The 19,410-nt window shown below is 40.9% G+C and overlaps 1 protein-coding gene across 4 annotated transcripts in view; it reads left to right on the forward strand.

The window, feature by feature from the left end:
* The window catches only part of RBMS3 (RNA binding motif single stranded interacting protein 3), a 1,285,867-nt gene that overhangs the window by 1,255,854 nt on the left and 10,603 nt on the right, over positions 1 to 19,410 (forward strand). For all 4 annotated transcript variants that reach the window (XM_030205863.1, XM_030205882.1, XM_030205872.1 and 1 more), the window contains one exon: positions 10,557 to 10,637. In XM_030205863.1, the coding sequence (XP_030061723.1) occupies positions 10,557 to 10,637 (81 nt within the window). The remainder of the gene's footprint in view (positions 1 to 10,556; positions 10,638 to 19,410) is intronic.

Genomic DNA, 19,410 nt, shown 5'->3' on the forward strand with positions numbered 1-19,410 from the left:
GTTTTGTGTTTCCTTACACCATTTAGATACATGTCCCTCCTTTCCACATGAGTAGCAAATCAGCTTGCCCTTGGGTGGAGTTTTCCCATAGCTCCGCCTTCCTCTGTTCTTTGCCAAGAAATTTGTTTCATTTCTCTCTGACTTGCTTTGAGAACACATCTCCTCAGAATCATTTATTATGCATTCCTGCCTTAGTTTTGATGTTGTCTGTTCAAAAGATTGCCCTTCAATGGCCTCATTTACAGACCTAAAAACATCAAACTTCTTTGATAGTGAGGTAAAGAGAAATGCTCTTTTCAATGCATCACACATGGGAATTCCAGAAAGTTCTAACTTTTGAAATGAAGACATAAGATGCATAATGTGATCATTACATTTACTTTTATCCCTTAATTTGGTTTCATTCAACTCTGCCAACCAAATTGGTTGCTGCTTTGCATATGTAGTTGCATACATAGTTCTCAGTTTATATAAAATGTCCTTTGGTGTATCTTTTCCCTCTACTAATATGGCTTGTTTCTCTGAGAGAGCTTCCAAAAGCATGCACTTCACATAATAGTTTGCATTGTCCCATTCAGCCATATTTTCAGCTGTTCTGTCTTGGTCTAAGCATATATTTAATCCTTTTGCTCGAAGGAGACATATGAATCTTAGTTCCCACTGCCGATAATTAAACTCAGTTAATTTAGGCACCTTGAGAGAATAGAAAAATGGTGAATTTCTTTCCTCAGCCATTTTCTTAGCCTTCTGTCTGCTGTGTGGGGGGAGAGAGAGACAGACTGAATCTTTCCTTTAAAACTTAAGAGAAAAATGTGGCCTTTTTTTCTGCCTGGTAATATTTCTCTTCTTTTTCAATTCCTGAGCCCTGGGCCCATAACCCTTTTGTTGGATTATTTGTAGTAAATAATTAGCAGATTTTAGTACACACAGCTTCAGCTTTAGAAATGTTAATTTCTTTCTTCATCTCTCTCTCATTCACCCCAGAATAATTCACTGCTGAGTCACTTTAAAGTTGAAGTAACAAAACATCTGTTTACTCACAGTTTGCAGTTAGATTATAATCAGACAGGCTTTTATATACATATTACTATACATTTGTATTATCAGCTCCTTCCATGTGCTTAGATGGTAATGGATGCTCACACCACCATAGATCCTCTCAGGTTAGGAGAGATCATGAGCTCCATGTGCTCCATGTGCTGCATCTGCTGCATCTAACCCCCACAGGAAGTTGCATAGCTGTGTGACCTCTCTAAGTAATTCACATCAGAGGTCACAGAGTAATCACAGAGAAATAATAGGTGACAGGCAATGCATGTAAAATACAATTACATTCCAACAGTATCCCTATGCCCTCCTATGTGCATATCTCCCTTCTGAGTTTCTCTTCTCCAGTTCAGTATCTCCCTTCTGTGTCCATACACCCCTCCCTCCAAGTGTCCTGCACTATTTTTATACCCCCCCCCCCCAAGTGTCAGGCACTGCCCATCTGTGTTCATATGCCATCCTCATACAGCATCTGCCTTTTGTTTCCCTGCCCTAAGTCTATCATTCTCCCCTCTATTTCTGTATATCTCCCTGTGTCCCCTCCCCCTTGCCCCCAGCAGGTCCAGTACCTCTCTCCGCTCTCCCTAGCCCCCAGTCCCCCCCCCCCCCCGCAGGTCCAGTACCTTTCCCCCTTCCTCCTCCTCCATCCCATGCCAGGCATTGCCCCTCTGTGTTCATATGCCATCCTCATGCAGCACCTCCCTTTTGTTTCTCTGCTCTATACCCATCATTTTCCCCTCTGTTTCTCTTTATCTCCCTGTGTCCCCTCCCATAGCCCCCTTGCAGGTCCAGCTCCTTTCTCCCCTCCCCCTAGATCCCATCCCCCCACTGCAGATCCAGCACCTCTCTCCCCTCTCCCTAGCCCCCAGCTAGGGTTTGTGATGTTTGAATCATAGAAATTAATGCCAGTCTGTGCGATCTCTATGGAGAGAGCCTTGTTATCATCGGAGTCCTAGGCATCCTCTCATTTTTGGACACCAGTCTCATCAGATACTTTATGATATTTCCCCATGTTATGATGTTCTTTCAATGTGTGATAGATATATTGAATGTTGTGTATAAATTGTACTTCGTTGCACATTTTTGCACTTTATTTCCACGGAAGCATGTGGCCCAATGAAAGAAATGCAATTTTCACCTTTTAGCGGTCATTATAATTTTGTCTGCCACATTGGTGACTAAAATATCTGAGGGCACCCCTGCCTACATTTTGTATGATTTAATTTAGTGCTCACTCCTGGTTTTGGTTGGGTGGTTTTACTATGTCCAACATTGCTGAATTCCAGCAGCTGCACATAAATGGGAGAAATCTGTCACCATGGTTGTCCTATTCAGTGGAATTAACTGATAGTGTGGCATCCCAGGAGAAAGTATGTGGAATGATACTGCTTGATGGAAGTTAAAAGCAGCCATTATTATATGATGCATCACTAAGTTAAATGCATTTTTAATTCTTTAGAAAGTATGACCAGCATACCTCTTCATTTGGTCTGTATTTTATAATTTGATCTGTTTGATTTTGGTAATTACTGTATGTCACCAGTAATAATGCTTTTTCATTCAACAACTGTCATTCTAATTAATATCCTCAGGCCACTTTTAAAATTAAATTCTTACTGTCATCATTTGCCTTCTTTATTCATAGCAGAAATATATAGAGTAATTTTAATTTCCATGTGATTAGGAATGACACATATTTTATTTACACATTCTCAGGTAATAGCCGTTTCCTTCCTTAGATATATTACTCAGTTCTCATAACGCTATTTGGCATTTTTCATTAGAAACAGGAAAAGCCCTCATCTTTAATCCATGAATGATAGAACGTCTTAATAACAGCTCATAGAAAAACAGCAACACACCATTTTCAGAAAAAAATGTTACCTTTTCAGCCCCATTTTAGTATTTATAGAAATAAAAACTGTGACATGTAAGTCAATGCATCTCAAGCTTCACCAGTATTTTAGAACAGAATCTGCCGCCATACAGCCTGTTCTGAAATACAGGAGAAATAGCATAGGCGGTTGGTGTCTCAGTATTTGGGGAGGATAAAGTGGGTGGGGCTAATGTGAGAGTATGGGGTAGAGCTAGGGTGAGGTATGTGGCCGAGTGCAACAGAACGGAGCAAGCTAAAACCTTTGGAGTGGGAGGGGGGCAATGCCTGTGTCAGTACTAAAAGAACGGTGGGACACTTTTGAACACAGTAAGGAAAGAGTACTTCACTTTGTAACTCTGTTGCAACTGTATAAGCTGTCTCCCCAATACCTCTGTTACTGATGTAATATGCACACTGAATACACTACAAGAATTATGTTCCCACCCAAAAAAATCAAAATAATGCACCACCATAATACAACATATTAAACAGAACAATATTTGCACTATTCCAGAAATATATGGAAGTACTTAGCACTTGGTTCAAAGTCAGCCCTAGCCCTCTAATTCAGCAGCTACCTGTTGGTCATATGAACAAATATGTTCAGCAACACTGTAACAGAAATCTGCTAGTTAATGGCAACTATAAAATGATTTACATATCAGGAGGGTTTTCTTTTTCTTTTCTTTTTTTTTGGTAAGTTGCTAAATGGCCACTAGGATTCAGATATGCTGGCCTTTAGTTTATTGTTGAATTACCAAACATGTTTGGAATGTTTTATACATATTAGTTGTACCTAATACTTAGAGCAGTAGTCTGAGAGCCAGGATTTAAATCCCACTACCACTCCTTAAGATCTTGGATAAGTCACTTAACCTTCCATTTCCTCAGGTACAAACAGATTATAAACCCTTCAGAGATAGGAAAATTACTACTGTACCTCAATATAACACACATTCAGCTACAACTGAAAGAACCATGAACTAAATCCAAAATCTAGTACCATACATACTGTGCAGTAATACAAAAACCCTACAAAATCACTCAGGACCTATAAAGCAATTGTGCCATACCAGTATTAACTTCCAGTGGCCACACGACAAGGACCTTCAGAAAAGCCAGCACTTTCAATACGCTTATTGGAAAACTAAACAAGCTAGATTAGTACAGATCAATCCTGCACATTCAGTGCTATCAGAAAACCCACTCTTTTCACACATGAACACAGGTAGACTCTTATCAAATGTAGAATAAATAATCACAAAGCAAAAATTAAACTGAACCCCCTAGAAGCCAGACTCTGCATACAGTGCAACAGGCTCTCCACAAGTACTGCAGACAATAGGAACACTCTGAGAGTCCTCTTCACTCAGGTTCCTGCACACACACACATACACACTCTCCCTCTCTCTCTCTCTCTCTCTCTCTCTCTCTCTCTCTCTCTCTCTCTCTCTCTCTCTTGAGGAGACCACTGTATCAGGGCCTCCCTGATCCACTCTGCTCTAGTGCAGTGTTTCCTAAATTGGAATACCCCCTTCCCAGTCACGTTTTCAGGATATCCACGAACACAATTAATATACATGAAAGAGATTTGCGTACAATGGGGGTAGTGTATGCAAATCAATCTCATGCATATTCATTGTGGATATCCTGAAAACCTGGCTGGCAAGGGGTACTCCAGGACTGACTTGGGAAACACTGCTCTAGTGAATTTAACCACCTCCAGGCCTGAGCCCCACCTCTCTGACTCAGCCTCTGACATGGCAGGTTTATCACCACCTGCCGTAAGGTGGCTAACCTGCACCATTATTGAGGGAGTATTCCTAGGACCATGGGTGTAGCCAGACCTTGCAGTGGGAGGGGGCCAGAGCCTGAGGTGGGGGGCACATTTTGGTCTGCTGCCTCGCCGCCGCGGCCCCCCACTACCTCGCCGCCCTGCCGCTCCCACCCGCCGGCGTGCCGCTCCCCTAATTGCTAACTGCAAGCTGCAGCAAATACTTTAGCTGGAGGGGGCCAGAGGAAATTTGGAGGGGCTCAGGCCCCCGTGGCCCCACATACTTACGCCACTGCTAGGGACACCTGCTGCTATATCACTCCCTCACATGAGCCTTCCAGATATTGTTGATCAGACATGTGTAGTAGTGTGCTCTTTGTAATCATCAACAGTCATGCCCTGGTGCGATTTAACATAATCAAAAAGAGCACAGGCAGAATGGATCAGAGCAAATAGAAGCACCCAGTAACAGAGCAAGCAGTGGGTCAAAGGGTCAGTGGGTCAAATGGGCCACAAAAACTTGGGTGGGTCATTTATGTGTATGTATTCAAAATGTGACCCATCTTTTATTTTAATAGGGGCCTACCTATTCCAGCTGAAGTTCAAATATTAATTCACAGTTATCTATTTTAGTTGTCATTTCAAGGGGGAACACTTAGGAATGACACTGCCATGGTTAGCAACGTGCAAGTATGCTTGGAAATGGTGTTCTCCTTGTTAAAAGTCTAAGACTCTAAGTAGCACAGTTGGGGGTCCTTTTACCAAGCTGTGGTAAAAGAATCCTTGCGCTAGTGGCGGGGGCCATTTTTGCCACATGCTGAGGCCCTTTTTACCGCAGTGGGTAAAAAGACCAAAAAAAAGAAATGGCCATGTGGTGGCTCCCACACTAACCCGGCAGTAATCGGATAACGTGCAGCGCTGCCCAATTACTGCCAGGTTGGTGCCTGCAGAAATATTTTTCTAATATTTACACTAGTGCCAGAAATGTTGCACACTGAGAGTGGAATAATTGCCGGCGCTTGCATTGGGCTGGTGGTAGCTCCAGATTGGCACGAGATAAGCCCATGGTGGGCTTACTTCCGCTTTATAAAAGAGCCCCTTGATGAATTGTCATTGATTTATATTAAATATATTGTGGGTCAGTTGTGAATAAAGGCTCACATAATTGATGGGTCACTGGTTGAGTAAACGAGTGTCGTCATTTACTGTTACTATGGTTATATAGGTCAAATGGGTCATAGGTCATCATAACACAAAATATCAAAGAACCTTAGAAAACCCAGAAGCACATAGCCAACACTTTCTTAATGAAAAACTAAAGACAGACCCCTAGGGATGGTGGCCAACCACTAAAATATTTAAATGTAAATTTACACAGAGCAACAAAAGAATAATAATGTTAATTTAAAAAATCAGGGTTAAGAAATCAATCAAACGCGACACATCTAAAGTAACCTGGTTAATAAGAAATGTAAAATCTTTAGCCAAACACTGAGAATCTTTTCCAACCTGATGTACAGAGCGCCCATTAGAGAAGATTTGTACTGCACCAGTTCTTATACTGTGAGAAAGTACAACACAATTTGAAATGAGAAAAGAATATGTTACCTGGGTGTCACCCGGTTCTAGCTCTGGTCCCAGGCTCATAAAACACAGTCACTGCACATTCAGGCTACTCTCATCCCAGGCACTTATGCAGTCAATCTCCAGTCAAGCTGCGGGAGGGAGAGGAGGAGGTAAATGGTTCAGCGTAGCAATCCGGGAGTTTGGGAGACACTCTGCAGAGGCAAATCTCTGCCTCACTCACCAGTCCAGGAACCACTCAATGGGTTGGGAGATGTTTTGTAACCAACCTCAACTTTTCTTCAACTTGGCTGCAACTTGCAGTAAATTTCTTGAACCAATTCTTTTAGCACAGTTCCAATAATCCCAAACAATTCCAGAGGTATTTCCAGTACTAAATTAAGACTGTTGGTAGTAGATAAAAAGTTTTCTCAGTTAAGGTTTCTTTGAGCAAGATTAATACTGTTGCATGGGGGTTCATTTGAACCCCAGTTCCTATATACAACTTCAAGATGCAGGACATTCCCAACATTTATCTACATATGTACAAGTACTCCTGTCTATGCCTATCCTGAGAGCTGAATGCTGGATCACTCGGACTGACTTCTCCTGCTCTCTTCTCTCCCACTGGGCACAGTCTTTTTGCAGCCGTCCCTATTCTAGGTGCACCAAGCTGGGTCACACCCCGACATTTAGGGCTCCTTTTACCAAGCTTCAGCAAAAGGGGGCCTGCGCTGGCATCAGCACGGGTTTTTGATGTGCACAGAGGGTAAAAGGTAGGTCTTTCTTTTTTTCAGGAAATGGCCATGCAGCAAGCGAAGCACTTGTTGCGTGGCCATTTCAGGGGGGAGCTCTTACCGCCACATATTACGGTGATGGTAAGGCCTCCTGCGCTAACTAGTGGTAACTGGGGAGCATGCAGAACTGCCCGATTACTGCAAGGTACACACCAGTGCTACAAATATAAAAATATTTTTGTAGTGCTGGCTATGATGCATGCTGGGGGTGGGAATTACCACCGGGATGCTCCGGCGGTACTTACTTTTTAAAGAGCGGTAAGCCCGCATTGGGCTTACTACCACTTTATAAAATGGGTCCTTAGCAAACTCACATTCAGTTTCAATGCCTGTCCCCTGGGCAATTGTCTTATGTACGGTATCTTTAATAAAAATACTTTTGATGTTATATTGATCTGCTGGCTCATTTTCCACCCTGGTTTGGACTCCCCAATCCCACCAGGACATTCTCTCAGTCTCTTCCAGCAGTTATTGTAAGGGTGGTCAATAACTGTGGCTCTCACACCAGCCCCACAAGCGGATGGCCTCACAGGATCCCCCTACTCCTCTCTGGTCACTTGGCAGGAGGGTGTTCAGGCAGCCAGCAATCACTACACTCAGGCACAACCAAGTACCTCTTCCCACTCAAAACTTCCTCTTTTATTCTCTCTTAACTCCACCTCCCATGTCACTTTTGACCCAGGGATACTTTTCTTTGTTTTGTTTTGTTTTTAATTATTTTATTTATTTATTTATTTATTTATTTATTCATGTTATATTACATTTATGTCCAAAACATAAATGGGAAAGAAAAGAGAAAATATCAATTAAAACAAACATTAAGGAAAAATATCATCTTTGTTAGTCCACAATTTTCTTTGGTTTTTTATTTCACATACCCCCACCCCTCAATGGGCAGAGCTTCCTCCCACCTGGGTCCTCCCCATCACTTCCTTCAGTAATTCTGCACTTATCCTATTCTTTTCCTTAATCACAGTTTGATAGGGGATTACAAATGTATAAAAACAACAAAGAAACCATTTTGGGACAAGTGGAATGAACTTAAACCTTCAAACTAACCTGATTTAGCCATTCAGAATGATATAATATGGACTGAGAACTTTACAGCACCTGTAAAAGAGATCAAACATCTCACACAAGGTCAAAAATATGCCCAAGAGGAAATAAACCTGTTACAAACTGCAATTAAATACTCCCAAACCCTATTAGACATCCCTCTAGTAGTACAGAAATAAAAGAATATCCCCAGACACTTATTGCGTCTTTTACAAAGGTGCGCTAGTGTTTTTAGCGTGCGTTATGTAGACACCCATAATATTCCTATAGGCATCTATACAGTTAGTGCAAACTAATTTTTAGTGCACACTAAAAATGGTAGCATACCTTTGTAAAGGGGCCCTTAAGCCCAGAAAAGCTTGTGGGCTCAGTAATATATGGTCAAATCAGCAATGTACAAGCCCAGGAAGCTCTAGTATAATATTTTACTAGATCCCACCTTCTGGCCATTTCCCTAAGATGTGATCAGAGAGGGTAATCATATTAATCTGTATGCATGGGGACACCACGATTGCACATAATTGTAAAGGGATTTGTGCTAACACTAACTTTAGCAAATTGTTTTTTTAGTAATGCTGTGAAATTCTAATTATTATTTATTGAACAGATTGTCTGACCATTAGTCATAGTTTTTTTTTAATGTTGCAATTCAGATAACTTGTGTATGCTTGATGTACACTATCACATAAAATAAGTATGTATTTGTTTTCGTAAAAGCATCCAGGGAAATGAAAAAGCAGACCTGGTATTGCTTTGATCAGGTGTCCCTTCCTGACAGAAACAAGGGCTGGTAGGGCAAGGAGAAGAGTAGAAGGATGAAACTGTGATGTCCCTTTCTCTATCCCTAAATTGGAGCAGCAGTGATTTCCCATTATAATTTCTGGTTTTCTTTTATAATCTCTGTTAAATTACAGAAGCTGGCCTATACTCAGCAAGTTTATTTATTATTTTATTTATTTAGATTTTTTTGCTCACACCTTTTTCAGTAGTAGCTCAAGGTGAGTTACATTCAGGTACTCTGGATATTTCTCTGTCCCAGGAGGGCTCACAATCTAAGCTTGTGCCTGAGGCAATGGAGGGTTAAGTGACTTACCCAAGATCACAAGGAGCAGCAGTGGGATTTGAACCAGCCACCTCTGGATTGCAAAACCAGTGCTCTAACCACTAGGCCACTCCTCCACTGCACTGAAGTTCTGTTTGATTCGAGGTTGCTCTGAGAGGTTAAAATTAGGTCCATTTTGCTACTAACCTACAAGCATTGTACAGATGGCTACATTTGATTTTTGGTGGTTTTTCAACCAACGGCGTCTCAGTATGAGTTTTATGACTGATTTCACTTTGAGAGTCTTATACCTACCTGTTTTTACTGTGTTCCCTTCTTATATACTTGACATTCAAATTGGACCCCTGAGGCAGGCGTTGCTTACTCTGAAACACGGCCCGTGTCGGATCTGACCGAGATAAAGGACTCCTGTTATCTCAGTCTTGAAGGCCCAGTTGTGTTTTTTTCTTCGATTTACAGTTGATGTCAAACAGTGGTTTTCAACCTAGTCTTCAGGGATCACCTGGACAGTCAGGTTTTCAGGATATCCACAATGAATATGTATGAGAGAGATCTGCATACTATTCATTTTCATTACGGATATCTTGAAATCCTGACTGGCCAGGAGATCCCAGAGGACTAGGTTGAAAAACCACTGATTTAGAATACATACAGAAAAATGACTGAATTTGCACAAGTTTGAAACTTGTGTTCAGTGGCTTCAGTCATCAAGGCTTCAGTTCTAGCTACTGACCCATTCATGTGCTTTTCATAAATGTTCCTAATCCAGTCAATATCTTGAAGAGCTTGCTTCAAGATTGCAGTGGGAACAGGAAGTTATTTTGTTCTTTTGAAGACTCTCCTGGGAAATTAAAAATAGCAGAATGGATTTGAGATTACAAGGGAGATAATATTACTGAAGAATGGGATGGTATATTTGACGGGTTAAATGACTATTTTCATTCCATCGATGTAGCTGATTCCCTTATTTGTTACATTTGTTTGAATAGACCCTACTCTATCGGGCAGGGGTGCTGCTAGTAATAATCTTTTTCTTTTTGGACTCTGCTTTATTTGCAGTGAGCCATTATGGTTTCTACCAGGTCAAAGAACATGTGCAAGGGCTTTAAAAGAGAATGCGGGCACAAAAGCGTCAGATTTTGTTGCTTTATGATAATTGTGCTGCACACAGTGATGATGTCAGGCTGTCTAACGTATCCACTATGTGTTATATTTAGTATATACAACCAATGTATTAATCATTGGCATAGAAAGTAATACCCTCCCATCTTGGTTTGATAAAAACAAAAACTTTTAAATCCTGGAGAATGAAACCATTTCATAATTCCTGTATTATTCATACTATGATGTCTAAAATGTGTTTATTTTGATTTGTTTTAGTATATGACTGCTGCTGCACCTATGCAAGGGACCTATATTCCCCAATACACTCCTGTGCCTCCAACAGCTGTTCCTGTTGAAGTAAGTTACCTTTTATGTTTACTGCTTTTTCTATGATGAAAGAACTTGCAGTAGCTATAAAGTCAGATCCTATAATGTTGATAAAGCACCCTTGTCTTCTAATTTCTCCCACACTTCTTTTAAAATATATGCTTAAATTATTTTGGCATTTATATAGCATTCAACAGCAGGGGCTTGGTACAGGAAGTCCCTTCCACAGGGAACTTACAGTCTCTGCATGTACTGAGACACCAGATGATAAAGTAGCTCAATTGTTAACATTTATCATTAAAGTCATCCTTTTATTTTTAATAAGGCAAAGTAATACAAATATACTATCTGCAATGGAACAAACCTTTAATAAATGAGCCTTAAATTAACTCACTCAAACTCACAAGAAGCAGAGGAATATTTGTAGGCCATTAAGTCTAACTCAGTGGTTCCCAAACCTGATCCTGGAGGCATCCCAGCCAGTCAGGTTTACAGGAAATCCACAATGAATACTCATGAGAGAAATTTGCATGCCGTGCAGGTAGTGCATGCAAATATCTCTCATGACTATTCATTGTGGATATCCTGAAAATCTGACTAGCTGGGGTGCCTCCAGGACCAGGTTTAGAAATCACTGGTCTGAATAGTAGAACACACCCTTTTTTAAGGGATGTGCAATTCATTGCAGACATTTAAAATGTAGTGCAGGCAAGCACAGTTTAATGCAAATTAACCTGCAATAGCACAGACACCCCTGATGGTGTGGATAACATGAGGAAGGACTTAGTTAAGCTAGAGGAATGGTCTGGAATTTGGCAGCTTAGATTTGATGCTAAAAAATGCAGGGTCATGCATTTGGGCTGCAACAACCCAAGAGAGCAGTACAGTTTACGGGGTGAAGAACTTTTGTGCACAAAAGAGGAGCAGGACTTGGGTGTGATCATATATGATGATCTTAAGGTGGCCAAACAGGTAGAAAAAGTGACAACGAAAGCTAGAAGGATGCTTGGGTGGATAGGGAGAGGAATGGCCAGTGGTTAAAAGGAGGTCATGATGCCCCTGCATAAGACTCTGGTGAGACATCATTTAGAATATTGTGTACAATTCTGGAGACCGCACCTTCAAAATGTATAAGCAGGATGGAGTTAGTCAGTGGTCTTCAGTATGTGAACAAACTTAAAGATCTCCATATGTATACTTTGGAAGAAAAGTGGCATAAATGCACAGAAGGTGAGTCTCTTTCAATTGAATGGAAGTTGTGGAACAAGGGTGCATAGGATGAAAGTGAAAGGGAGTACACTCAGAAGTAACCTGAGGAAATACTTCTTCATGGGAATGGTGGTAAATTTGTGGAATGGCCTCCCGGTGCAAATGGTGGAGATGAAAACAGTATCTGAATTCCAGAAAGCTTGGAACAAATACATAGAATCTCTATGGGAGTGATAGGGAAGAGTAGATGGCATGGCTGGTCAGACTGGATAGGCCATATGGCCTTTATCTGCCTACATTTTTCTATGTTTCTAACTTTTGAATAAACCCATGCACAATCAATTTCCATACCTGATTCTGTGAACCGAGTTGGGGCAGGAGGTCTTCATAAAAGTACAGCCAGACAAAGGAGGAAGTACATCAAAACTCCTTTATTAATCAACTACTGAAGCCAGTTATCCCACAGGTACAGTGAATAAAGAATATAGTCACTTTACCTCAGAAGCAACTTTACACAGGCTTATGATTCTCAGCATTAAACCCAAAGTACATACACATATACTTGCCAGGTTTTACCACACAGGTCTGCCTCCAGCCAGACCTCAAGAACGGGATCCGTATGAAGCTTAAAGTCAAGCTTAGCCTATCTTATATCAGGTTCTGGTGGCTTACATACAAGCTGTGGAGAGCCACATTACAGGGTGGCTTCTGTCCTCCCTGGGCCTCCCTGTTCTATCTTGCTAGTGAGGTTTTACCTCTTGCTCACTGTCAAACCCCGTCGTTCTGACCAAGCAGCCTAACCTTTCTATACTACTTTGGCTCTGCTTGAATATTTATTTATTTGTAGCATTTATATCCCACATTTTCCCACCTATTTGCAGGCTCAATGTGGCTTACATTTTCCATAATGGTGATCACCAATTCCGGAAGAGAAATACATATTTAAGGTGAAGGAGACAGAGAGGATTAGGTATACAGTTATAGAAAGTGCATTTTCATAATCAGAAATAAAAGGTGTTGGATTAACTTCAATCATGATAGATTAACTTGGACAATCAGGAATGTTGATTAGTAAGGATAATCGGGAAGTACAGAATTATGTATTAGTGAAGGCTTGGTGTAAAATTTTGATTAACTGGTGTTTAGGATGGATTATTGTAGTATGCTTTGTTGAATGGGTTAGTTTTCAATAATTTACGAAAATTATTGATGTCGTGAGTTGTTTTTATTGATTTAGGTAGTTCATTCCATATTTGCGTACTTATATATGAGAAACTGGATGCATATGTTAATTTATATTTCACTTCTTTGCAGTTGGGTTTGTGAAGGTTCAGGAATGTGCGTGATGATTTAGTAGAGTTCCTGTTGGTAGGTCTATAAGGTCTGACATATAACCCGGAACTTCACCGTGTATGAGCTTATGAACCAGAGTGCAGACCTTGAACGTAATACACATTCTTAAAGGAAGCCAGTGTAGTTTTTCTCTTAAGGGTTTGGTGTTTTCATATTTCGTTTTACCAAATATGAGTCTGGCTGCCGTGTTTTGTGCAGTTTGGAGTTTCTTAATAATTTGTTCTTTGCAACCGGCATAAATTGCATTGCAGAAATCTAGTTGGCTTAATACAATTGATTGTATCAGTCTGCAGAATATCTCAAATAAACTGGAAAAACACTCAAAATCAGGAGAAAAATCCTAAAATTCTGTCAATGAACTAACAATACTTTGTTCCAGGCAGTTAGATAGTAGTAGTACAGAACAGCTCATAGATTCATACCTTTTCTAAAAAAAAATGTATTATTTCTACCCAGTGCTGTGATTCCCCACCCATGCTGGAGATTCATTTACACATATCAATAGAGTAAATGAACTCAGAAAAGTAGGGTTCCAATTGCTTAACAAATCACTAGATACTTTGTAAGTGAACCTCCAGCAAGATGAGGGAGATACGGTTGCATGACAAACAGTACTACCTCTGTGCATATTGTGTGGAAAGACGTGGAAAGAGTGTAAGCAGAGATACTTTTTTTTTTCTTTATTGAATTTTAATTTTTACAAAGAGTAAACTTTGAACAGATATACCAACATATCCATACCAATATTCCACAAAAAATATTTCAAATAGACAAAGTAAACATTGTCCACTAAAGATAATATCTTTATATTGGATTATAGTCCACAATATGACAAAGGGAAGCAAAAATTATAAGTGCCATTGGAAGATGGCATAAGCAGAGATACTTTAAAGTTCTAAGCAAAAACATATGATTTCTCATTTCATCTTCATCATTTCTTCCTCTTCTTTTATCTTTTCTAGTTATATGAATAATCGCTATATTATACTATTATTATTATTATTATTAAAAACCGTAATCCTTAAGAATAGATGATTAAAAAGAGATTTAGGGGTGTTTTTACTAAGCTACGGTAAGTACTAATTCTTGCTTACTTCAGCAAAAAAAGGTGCTCATGCATCCCGCGGTAATTTTATGATCGACACGCACTTACCATGCACTAAAAAGTAGATTTATAGCACTGGGGCAGGTCAGGGCAGAGAGTAGGCATGTTCTGTGCTAATCAGATTCATGCTAACCAATTAGTGTGTATTTATTGTGTGAGCACTTATTGCCAACAAAATAGGTGGCAGTAGGGGCTTATGGGCTAATGGGATAATTAGTGCATGGCCATTAATTTTAAAAAAATAGAAAAAAAAGGCCAATTTACCCATGTGGAAAAATGACCTTAGCGCACGGAAATGTTTTGAAAATGAGCCCCTATATAGTAACTTATGGAACTTTGTAAGTCTAAGTGCTTTGAAAATACAACATGTAACTTTGTAAGTGCTTTGAAAATACTCCTCTACGTGCAAAGTTTTGCTGTTCAGATATACTAATAGTGATGTGATGGATGTTCTGCATTCGAAAGGGTTTACCAGTACAGGATTTTTTCATCTGAGCTCACATGTGCCAATCTCTTCAAGGCACATCCATCAAACAAGTCATAAAAATAATGTAAACATTCTGAAGATTTCTTAAATTAGTTAAATGTTTTCTTTTCCTTTTGGAGTTGTAAAGTAGATTTAGCAAATTTCTTTCAAAATACCCCTAGATGCATAAGGTAAAAGATTTCCATAGCAAACCTGATTTGAAAATCAGATGAGCTCAAAACATGCTAAAGACAAAACACAGAGGTCAAGGTGTACTGCCAGAACAGCGCAGAAAAACAACTCCTTAATGCTCAATGCTAATGAGATGTTGCATGTGCAGAGGAGTTTCATTGTAAGCTCGGCTCCTATGTGCATGTGCCTGGCAAAATCCGAATGTGAAGCACACATTGGCGTCTGTTTTCTGTGGCCTAAATATATGCATTTTTTTTTTTAGCTTATGCACATATTTAGAAGCAGGAAATAGAAGCCGATGTATGCTTTCATTTTTGTTGCTGTGACTGCTGTGACTTGCACATATTCGTTTCAAACGACCAGCGCTTAAGGGCTTCCACGGGCTTCCTTCTTTCAAAAGCAATCAAAACCAGCAGATTTAGAAGAAAGAATCTTGTCAAGATTCTTTCTTTCAACACCCTAATTCCATACTCTGGCCTGGCTTTATTTTTTGCAGCGGTAAGGCAGTTTTGTTTTGGGCACTCTTTTCTGATCATTTGGGAGGAATAGAAAATGACCTCATTAACATGAACTTGACTACGTTAGCATGCTACTTATGCTGTTCGTCTGCGTGCTTGTTTGTTCTCGCACTCCGGGCCTCTGAACATTCTGCGGAGGTAAACGTGGGCGCTAGTCCAGCACTAATGGCCTCTAGTGCACGTGTTTATTTTTTAAGCATCACGGCCAGAGTTTATTTACACATCTTTAAAATAGGGAATATATACTCCATGAAAGAAATCAGGTCACGGACACAACATCTTTTTTAGATAACAGTGTCTTGTTGATTAGACCTTGGCGGGAGCCTTGGTTTCTGAGGGTATTTCTTCCTATTGTTGTCATCTTTATTCTACACAACCTGTTGGATTGTGTTGGGCTGTTATTCAGTCTTCATTGTATTATATTACTTGTTTTTGATTAACAGCCTGTACTGTTGTTTTTTTGAGTACAAGGAATTGAACTCAGTTCCCCAGGATAAAAGACCACTGTACTAACCACTAGGCTACTCCTCCACTCCACAATAGGAGGGTATTTATTTACTAAGCACCGGCCACTTTAAATTTCTCTCATAAATCACACAGCTTGCAGTTTAGTGCAAGCTACATTATCCATTCATATAATGACCTGTTTTCATGCATCTCATTTTAAAACTTCATTTTGGGGCTAATTTTCGCAAACTATGGTTTTTAACATTGTAAATTGCTGTTTAACTTTCACTATTGCCTTAATATGGCTTAGCAAATAGTTCTTAGAATGTTTGTATTTGTCCTTTATCAAATGAATTATCATTTCTTAATTGGATTCTGTGAGGGAAATCATTTGTGGAACTAATAAACATCAAGAAGCTGAAGTACTAACAGTTTTCTTTTTCACAAGTGGACTTTGCATGGAAAAACACAGAAAAACATCTTAAAATGCACAAAAGGGTAAAATGTAATGGTTTCTGCATGTTTTTCTATGTGGCAATATAGCTGAGCTAAATGATCAGGACTTTTTTTGAGGGGGTACTTGGGGATACTGAGTACCGGCACCTTTTCCATTATCTGCTAAAATTGACCTATAGACCCCAAGTTTTAATGAAAGAGCTCAGGCTGTACACACCAATTCTGCCTTGTCATAAATTCTGTGACTGGTTGCAGGGGGCTTGGCTATTTTGAGGTGGGTCCCTCAGTGATCACCCCACTTCTGAAAGGTGGCCTAGCATTTGAGTACCAGCACCTTTTTTGCTAGAAAAAACACACTGTAAATGATTATCACAGAACATGCCCTCTCTCTACCCTCAGACCCACACTCAGAATGGGTAGCGCGCTGATCCCAAAATTACCACAGGACGCTTGAGGATGCCCCACAGTAAGGCATTTTTAGCTGCGGTAAGCATGCGTTAGTGCTTACCGCAGCTCTGTAAATGGACCCCCAAGAATTCTGCATAAAACAGCAAGCATGTTTGTGGTCCTATTTTTGCAAAAAAGATAACTCACTGAGGTTTGGCTACCTTTTTGTTACAGAGAGCTCTCTCATCTGTTCAGGTGAAACTCCCCATCTAGTCAGGGACAGAAGGGAAGGGAAATGGGACTTGGTATACTGCCTTTCTGAGGCTTTTGCAACTACATTCAAAGTGGTTTACATATGTTCAGGTACTTATTTTGTACCAGGGGCAATAGAGCCACAAACGTTCTTCCACCATGAGAAAGTTCTGCTCTCACCAACCCAGTTTGGCATAGCATTGCCTGAAATCTTTTTCCTCACAATATTTCTAGCCACACTTCACTACTTCTTGCTCCTGAAAGAAGTCTCAGTGGTGTCTTTAAAAATGTTTGTTGCTCTGGTAGGCAGCTGAATGGGCCAGAAAGCATAAGTTCAAATTCCTTATCATCGTACTAGATCTATCCAGGCCAGTAGGTTGTGTCCCTATACCAGCAGATGGAAGGTAAATAAATCTGAATATTCCAGTAACATCATCACTATAAGAAGTGGTACAGCCTGCATCATCTCATTATTTGTCTTTCTCCAACAGATGGTACAAGTCAGACTGGTGCAGCAGAATAATAGGATAGGCCTTACTTTCTAGGCTGCATTCCTCTAATTGCAGTTCTATGCTCCTACAAAATCAATCTATAGTCCTTCACCTAGTCAAGCTTGGACTTAGAGCAATTCCCCAGGGTCTGATAGGGAAAGGGAAATGGGACTTGATATACCACCTTTCTGTGGTTTTTGCAACTACATTCAAAGCGGTTTACATAGTATATTCAGGTACTTATTTTGTACCAGGGGCAATAGAGGGTTAAGTGACTTGCCCAGAGTTACAAGGAGCTGCAGTGGGAATTGAACTCAGTTCCCCAGGATCAAAGTCCACTGCACTAACCACTAGGCTACTATAGCAGCTTCTAGGGGCCTTAGGAGCACCTGCTGTTGGAGTGAATCTTTGTCTCTTCCTTTAGGCTCTCTCCCTTCCCCCAGGAGATCTGTGCTTTCTGCCAAAGAGTGAAACAAAAAAAAAAATAAATAGCAGCAGCCTTAAAAAAAAAAATCACCAGAGAGAGAAGCAGGCTATGCACAGGCAACATATGGTGGAGCAGGGCAGTTCATGCACATCCAGGTACAGCAAAACTACAAGGACTTTGGTGCAGGTGGGGGATCTCCAAGACTGTGATGTCAATTGCATGGCATTTTGGGGGCTGCAGGAGCCAGTGCTTGAGTACCACACAGCAGGCTCCTACTGCCACTGCTGTGATGGGGAGCAGTGCTCTTTTGATGTCACAGTGTTCCAGGGAGCTGAAGGCATCACTTGAGAAACAACACATGATGCCCTGAACCAGAGGACTATGGTGTTCTGAGAAGAGTGTGGAGCCAATTTCAATATGAATGGGACTAGCTTGATGCCAGACTACATGGCTCCCATGCTCTCTCCCCATGGCAGGTATTGGCCTTCTCTGCTGTAGAGGACCTGGTTATGTCCCTTCATGAGGTTGATGGTCTGGTGGATACCAGATCGCCCAGGCAGATTTAGGGCCCTGCTTAGTTCTGAGGGCATTTGAGCAGTTTTAGAGGATCATCAGAAGTTCTGATGGAGCCAAGGCCCTTCTCAGGTCCTAAATCATACTGTGAAGAGTTGCAGTTCCATGGGCTTTGGGACAAGGGTCCTACGTGGGCCAGATGCTCCAAGGCCAAGTCTACCAGATGCAAATTGCCATGTTTTCCCCAGCTCTTACTGGGAAGAGACCTGGGGTGCCCAGGAAGAGGAGAGGACCCCCACCTTGGGTGGGTATTCTCTCAAGGCAAGTGAGCTGTCCCCTGAGGAGGATGAGGATGAGTTCCCTATGGTAAGGCTCTTTGAGAAAGAGGATCTGCCTTCTCTAATTAACTAAGTAGTAATGGAAATGGGACGTGATATACCGCCTTTCTGAGGTTTTTGCAACTACATTCAAAGCGGTTTACAAGTCACAAGGAGCTGCAGTGGGAATTGAACTCAGTTCTTCAGGATCAAAGTCCACTGCACTAACCACTAGGCTACTCCTCAGAGAGCTCGGGTGCTACCAGGAATGGCCACACCAGAGGTCTCTGAGGGACACCTAATTCCAAAGAGCATTTGTAAGACCCCCCCCCCCCCCCCAAGTTCTTTTCCCTTCACCAGCCCCTGATTTGGTGATCAAGGCCCTCCCTGTTGAGGATTTGGACAAACATTTGGCATTTCCTAAGATGGATGCCTGGTTGACTATAGCTTGATGAATTAAAGCCATAATTGAGTCTGCATACATTTCCAACCATAGGGTGGTTCCAGAGGATCTCAGAGTGCATTCAGTGAGGTCACAAGTAGCTTCCTGGGCAGAATCCAGAGTGTTATCTCCAGAAAACATCTGTGAGGCAGCAATGTAGTCATCACTGCACTCTTTTGTTAAATACCACAGAATAGATTTTTTTGGCCTGGGCAGATAATGCCTTTG

This window comes from Microcaecilia unicolor, chromosome 1 (genome assembly GCF_901765095.1).
Source record: "Microcaecilia unicolor chromosome 1, aMicUni1.1, whole genome shotgun sequence".
Classification (NCBI taxonomy): Eukaryota; Metazoa; Chordata; class Amphibia; order Gymnophiona; family Siphonopidae; genus Microcaecilia; species Microcaecilia unicolor.